Here is a 6,830-nt window from a genome sequence, read left to right as displayed (position 1 = left end):
GGGGGGGGGGGGGGGGGGGGGGAGGGGATTGTGTATCAATCCATTTTATTCAAGGTTTTCCTCTCCTTCTCTGGCCTTCCACTTTCCCAAGCATGATAGTCCTTTCCTAGGTATACCCTCTCCTAACAACATATCTAAAATACGTGAGACAACACTCCAGGAAAAATGTATAATCACTGAATTTTTGAATTAAAGATCTACAAATAGGATGTGAGTAAGGGAGTGTTGGTGGTAAAGTTTGTAAGGACTTGTGCTGCTAACCTCAATGCAGTGCCTCCACCAGCTACTCACAGGACAAAGACGGGCAATCTCCTCCCATGTGATTTACAGCCTCCGAAAATCCAACTCTGAAAATAGTTTGAGTGGCTTTTTCCTAAGTTGTAATGCTACAACTTTCCAGTTACTGGACTAACGGAAATGGACTCAATGTTGTTGTTGTTGTTGTTATTGCTGGGTGCCATCGAGTCAACCAAAATTCCTAGCAACCCTAAAAGCAGCAGATCTGAACCTTGCCCGATATGTACCATCCTCAGGATCAGGATCTCTGTGATGCTCAAGCCCACTGACGAAGTCACTGTGTCAATCCATCTTGTTGAAAGTCTCAAGACTGAGAGTAGTTTGGGGAAAATTAGGCAGAGTGTTCAGAGATGAAGAACACTTTTTTCCTTTCTCTTTCTGTCCCTGGAAAGAAGAAAGAAAAGGGGGGGAAAAAAGATTAATTGGCTTATCATTCTTGACCTCTAACAAAGAAAGTGAAATGATGATAACATGGATCTTAGATATAAAGCCAAACTAAACGCTCTGCTGCTGAGTCAATTCTAACTCATAGAGAGCCTATGAAACAGAGTAGAACTGCCCCCAGGGCTTTCAAGGCTGACATCTTTATCAAAGAAGCCTGCTATACCTTTCTTCTACAGAGAGACTGGTGGGTTCAAACCACTGACCTAGTGGTTAGCAGCTGAACGTTTCAGCTACTGTTTAACCAAGGGTTCTCTTACCTTTAAAACACCCCCAAACTCACATACTTGTTCTGTTTCTACATGTAAAATAATCAGTGCTGAACGATATGATAAATTCTGACAGTTTCCCGGTAAAGCGTTGTGCTGCATGCCCAAAGGGATGCAGTTCAAATACATCAGCTGACCCGTAGGAGAAAGTTGGGCAATCTCCTCCCATACAATTAACTATCTCTGAAGACATTCTGGAGGGTCAGCTATGAAACGGCTCTGTCTTAACGGTATGTAACAACTATGTGAGATACCGTCCATATAGTAATGGTCAATTAAAATCAATTGCACAATGTATATCACGGAGTGCTGATTTCTGAAAATAATAGGGAAAATATTTGTATGATTCATTATCCACTCTCAAATATTCAAATATACTCAATTTACTTAATGATTCAATTATATAAATTAAAATCTATTTAAAGCTAATTTATTCATATGAACATTTGCTAGACATAGGACTTTTCTAATGTTTGCTCCTCCCACAATGGGAGAGTTGATTCAGAAAAGAAAAATTGTTTATATGTTATGTGAGCTCTGGTGGCCTAGTAGCAAAAAGCTGTGCTGAGGTCCCAAAGGTACACAGTTCAAGTCGCCATCTGCAGGATGGGCAATCTCTTCCTATGCAATTAACTGCCTCTGAAAACCCTCTAGAGGGTCAGCTCTGGGTCTGTTCCAACTCTATGTTACACAACAACAACATACGTTATCTATAATTTCACCTTATTTTCTCAATGACCTTGTAAGAGGGATATTACAGGATGAGTAAGAACCACAAAGTTGGAATTTTAGGGAAGTAAGGACAAAATAAAAATTCAGTCTGGAGCAAGTCTGAAATGATGCATTTTGTTTCTTTGTGTTATTTGGGTACCCAGGTTCATGATCAAAAGAGTTAAGTTGCAGGACCAGGGGCAAATAAGGAAAGAAATGTTCAGATCATTTTTGAAAAATGGGTCCAAGGATGGATGTAGCTTACAAGAAACAGACATTGTGGACTGAACAAAATCTCCTGGGGTGCACTAGTGTGGTTATTAAGTTGCACCTGCAAAAGGATATTTAAGGATCCACTCTTCTGCTCCTTCATTATTTAGATAAGGGCATGGGTGTAGTGTGGTTGTTATAGGGCTCGATGAAGGTCACACCATCGCACCGCTGGTAAAGGGCATTCCCAGGACCGGCACCAAGCCTCTTAACTTCCAGTTCCCTGTTATTTCCACTGCCCTGCATTTGTGTTGACAGGCAGACTGACGTTTAAGCTATTTCAACCGATCATTTCAAATTCGTGATTTCCAAATAGATGTCTCATTTACACAGGCATAGGTCTGTCTTCTCTTGAGCTCAGCTTGGAGTATGTTTTTATTTACTTGGACTCTTTTAAATAACTGAATCTGGCATTCCAGCTTAGTTGACCTGGATTATTTTTTCCAATACTCTGTTCTCATGAAGAAACCCACTGCCATCTATCTAGATACCCAAATAGCAAGGGAGAAGTATGAAATACAATAACTGCAAATAAAACATTAAATAGTGGTGTTCTGGTTTAACTGAATCCAGAAACAATAAAATCTAAAACTAAAGAGGAATTGAATGTTCTAGTTCAGATAATAAAAAGTGGGGGAAATTCATTAGTAGCAGCTGAGCATTTAGGAATTTAGTTAAGAATAAACTTTTATTTTGCAGCTGATTCCATATCTACAAACAAATCTGACAGGATTTAAGCAGCTCAAAATCCTTAACTTCAGAAATGGGAGTGTGATTGTGAATAGCAAAATGAGGTTTGCCAGCTCAGTGCCATATAACCTCACCAAAGCTGTGCATGATGTCTTGGAGGATTTCCGTTCTGCAGCATCCCAACAACTTGATCTGGAAATAGACAGCTACTCTCTCGACGTTGAACCAGGTAAAAGAGTCCAAATCAAAATGTTGATTTCAGTTGGCTTTTTAATTTTTGTTTTTCATTTTTATTTTATGTTGGTTTGTTTACAAAGTTTGTATACATTGTATACATATATCACACTATCCTTCATTCACATTGTTTTTCATGAATCATTCTGATTCACTGTAATTTATAAAATTGATCAACATTGAACTGTGCTCACTATTGCCCGTCTTTTAAGATCCTCTCTTGATCTTTCCCATTTTCTTTACCCATCACTTTCTCCATCTATCAAATTGTGCAACCCTGTGATTTCCTCCTTGCTCATCCTCACACCTCTGCTCCCACCTTCCCCCCGCTTGGATCCTCAAACAAGTTTTACTAGTTATCTTTCTATTTCTACAGTAATGGTCTTATGCAGTATTTGTCCTTATGAGAATTAGTTTACTCAGCATAATGCTCTACAGTCCTTCCCAAGTTATGTAGTAATTTTCAAAACCATTACTCCTGAGTGCTGTATAGTATTCCATTATATGAATGTACCACAATTTCTCAATCCATTTAATTGTGGTTGGATATTTGGGCTGTTGCCATGGTCTTGTGATGGTGAATCATGCTACTATAAACATTAGTGTACAAATCTCCATTTGTTTCTCGGTTCTCATATTCTTGGTGTATATTTCAAGGAGTGGAATAGCTGGGTCATATATTCAGCTTTTGAGGGAAACACCGAACTGCCTTCCAGAGTGGTTGTACCATATTATGATGATCCCATCAACAGTGTATGAGAATTCCTCTCTCTACACATTGTCTCCAGCATTTATTGCTTGCTGTCCTGCTAAACTTTGTCACTGCTACTGGGATAATATCGTTTCCTCATTGTGGTTTTTTTGTTTTGTGTCTTTCTTATTGTCAGTGATTTGAGCATTTCTGTATGTATCTGTTGCCTATCTATATGTCTTCCTCTATAAAAAAAGTATTCCCATGTCTTTTGCCCATTTTGTAATTGGGTTACTAGTCATTTTTTTGTGGCAGCCCAGTATTATTTTGCAAACTTTTTTATGAGACCCTTGCCTGAGATGGTTTTGCCAATTTTTTTTTTCCCAGTCAGTAGATTGTCTTTTTCCTTGCCAGAAAACGTTTTTGAAGCACACAGGATTTCAGTTGTTTTGTTGTTGTAGTTCAACCATTAATCACATTGGAGAAGACCATTCTAAAAAAAAAAAAAAAAAAAAACAACACATCCAAACCCATTTAAGTCACACTTGATCAAAAAACATTTCAACTCAATTCATTGCAATTGGGTCAGAGCTGGCTCCTTACTGACTTTCATGGGGCTTTTGGGAAGAGAATGCCCATATTTTTCTCACAGAATTCCTGGTTGGTTCACACCTCCAGAGTGGAGTAGCCTTTCACTTAGAAGCACAACTCTCTACAGATTATGCCACCATCAGAGCGGTTGGTTACAGCCTACTAATGTGATCTTAAGGGAATTCTGCTGGTCTAGTGGTAATCAAAGGCATACAGTTTTAATCCACCAGCTACTCCAAGGGTAAAAGATGGACATTCTCTTCCCATGTGGTTTATAGGTTCTGAAAACCTCCTAGAGGGTCAATTATGAATTGGTTCCAAATATCAGGTCTCCAGTGGTCCAGGGAGAAATTGAGCAGTCTCCTTCCCATTTGATTAACAGCCTCAGAAGCACAGCGGAAGGTCAGCCATATGTCAATTATGACTCAACGTAACATGGTGGGGTGCTAACCCAAAGGCGGGGACTCTCCAGTGGCTACATACCACCAGTTGTTCCATGAAAGAAAGATAAATATCTCCTCCATGAGAATTACAGCCTCTGAAGAAATGTGGAAAATTCAGCTATGGTCCATTCCAACTCAAAAACAATGAGTAACCAACCAGTTTATGTCAAGACAACACAACTTTTCATGTGTGTCAGAGTGTGCTCATTGAGCTTTCAATGGATGGTTTTTCTGCAGTGCATTGCCAGTATTTCTTTCAGGGCACATTTAGGTTGAGGAGTCCTGATGGTTTAAGCGTGTAGCATTTTGAGCTGCTAACCAAAAAACTTGAGTCCAAATACACTTGTTTTCTGCAGGAGAAATATTCAAATATCTTCCCATAAAGATGTACAGGATTCTTTTCAGGATGATCACCAAAGCACTCCTCTGGAATTATGGATCCTTTTATTAAAAGAGGGCACAATTGAAATGTTCTTTACAGGCAAGAATAATGAAGCTTCACTTCACATACTTCTGGCATGTTGCTAGGAGGGGCTTTCCTTGGAGAGGAACATGATGCTGGGAAGGGTAGAGGGTCACTGAAGGAGAGGAAGACCCTCAACCAGGTGGATTGGCACGATGACAGCTGCAATGGACTATAGTATGTCAGGAAGTGTGAAGATGGAACAGGATAGGACGGGGTTCAGATCCACTGTTCATAAGGTAACTATGGCCATACTCAACTTGATGTCACCTAACAACAGGCAGATTAAAGGTTATCTACAAGCACAGATGTTGCATTAGAATTTGAGCTTTTACTTGTTCTCAGAACTAAATTTTTGCTGTATCTTGTTTTTAAGTGTCATCCAGTTGGAAACAACACATAGATGACCCTCCAGAACATTTTCAGAGGCTGTAAATCACACAAAAGGAGACTGCCCATAATTTTCCCATGGAGCAACTGGTGGATTTGAACTCTGTGCTGCTGGGTTGACAGTGTAACTCCTTACGACTAGGTCAACAGAGCTCCATGTATTCAAAAAAATTAGTCTACAGTCAAACTCTTTTACCTTCTGCCAAAAACAAAAAACATCTCAGTGACTTGCAAAGAACCAAAGAAACTTCTTGGCTTATATCCAAATAGCTTTTTCATAGGTAATTCAAAATAAAAAAAGACAACTTCTTAAGGGGAAAAATAATCATTAGACCAAATTTTAAACCAGGAATAAGGTCCAATTACTATCATCAAAGAAAAGAATTTTCCCTTCCCAAATCCATACCCTAGATCAACTTCCATGTGCAGATTACCACAAAGGAAAACTTGTCAGGATAAGAGGTTTTAGCCTGAATCTACATAATAGAAAGAAAACAGTTACTTAGATAATAAAGCTTTCTGAGTGTGTGTATCACCACAACTAGAGATAACTAAACAAACTTTTTCACCATGAATTTCAAAATTCTGTTTATAGTCAGTTAAAGGAAGTTTTTTAATTCCCAGGAGTTCAAGGAAGCACAGAGAACCCTTGAAGTCAGAATTCAAATAAAGCTTCCTAATTGGCTGTGGGTTCAGAGGTGGTTCTAACAATGAAGGCAGAGGGAAATACCTTAGGGAAAATTTAAACAAAAAAGCTTAGCTGGGAAATACTTATATTTTTATTATTATTATTTTATTTTTATTGACTTGCTTACAAAGTTCATATACATTGTTTCACACAATTCTTCATTCACATTGTGCTTACAATCATTCTCATTAATTATGCTTTATAAAATTAATCACCATTGGACCTTGCTCATCATTACCCTGTCTTTTCAACAGGACCCTTCCCATTTCCTTCCCCTCCTCCCTTCACCCACCAAATTGTGCAACACTATAGTTTCACCCCTACTCATCCTCAGCCCTCCTCCCTTGAGCTCCCTTACATGTTTTACTAGTTATCCTTCTATTTTTACAATAACGGTCTTATGCAGTATTTGTCCTTATGAGACTGTGTTAGTTCACTCAGCATAATGCTCTCCAGCCTCTACCAAGTTAGGTAGTAGTTTTTGGTGTTTGTTTTTTTTTAATTCATTGCTCCTGAGTACTGCATAGTATTCCATTGTGTGAATGCACCACAATTTCTCAATCCATTCTGTTGTAGTTGAACATGTGGGCTGATTCCATGTTCTTGCAATAGTGAATAATGTTTCTATGAATGATGGTGTACAAATCTCCAT

General features: G+C 38.7%; 1 protein-coding gene across 1 annotated transcript in view; it reads left to right on the top strand.

Annotated features, from left to right (window-relative positions):
• The window catches only part of IMPG1 (interphotoreceptor matrix proteoglycan 1), a gene marked incomplete at its 5' end in the record, with an annotated part of 223,893 nt that overhangs the window by 169,746 nt on the left and 47,317 nt on the right, over positions 1 to 6,830 (top strand). Inside the window, one exon of the mRNA XM_006896970.1 lies at positions 2,688 to 2,907. Coding sequence (XP_006897032.1) covers positions 2,688 to 2,907 — 220 coding nt within the window. The remainder of the gene's footprint in view (positions 1 to 2,687; positions 2,908 to 6,830) is intronic.

This window comes from Elephantulus edwardii, unplaced genomic scaffold (genome assembly GCF_000299155.1).
Source record: "Elephantulus edwardii isolate Elephantulus edwardi_28Jun2011 unplaced genomic scaffold, EleEdw1.0 scaffold00194, whole genome shotgun sequence".
In the NCBI taxonomy this organism is placed as follows: domain Eukaryota; kingdom Metazoa; phylum Chordata; class Mammalia; order Macroscelidea; family Macroscelididae; genus Elephantulus; species Elephantulus edwardii.
This window is presented reverse-complemented; position numbering and strand designations above follow the sequence as displayed.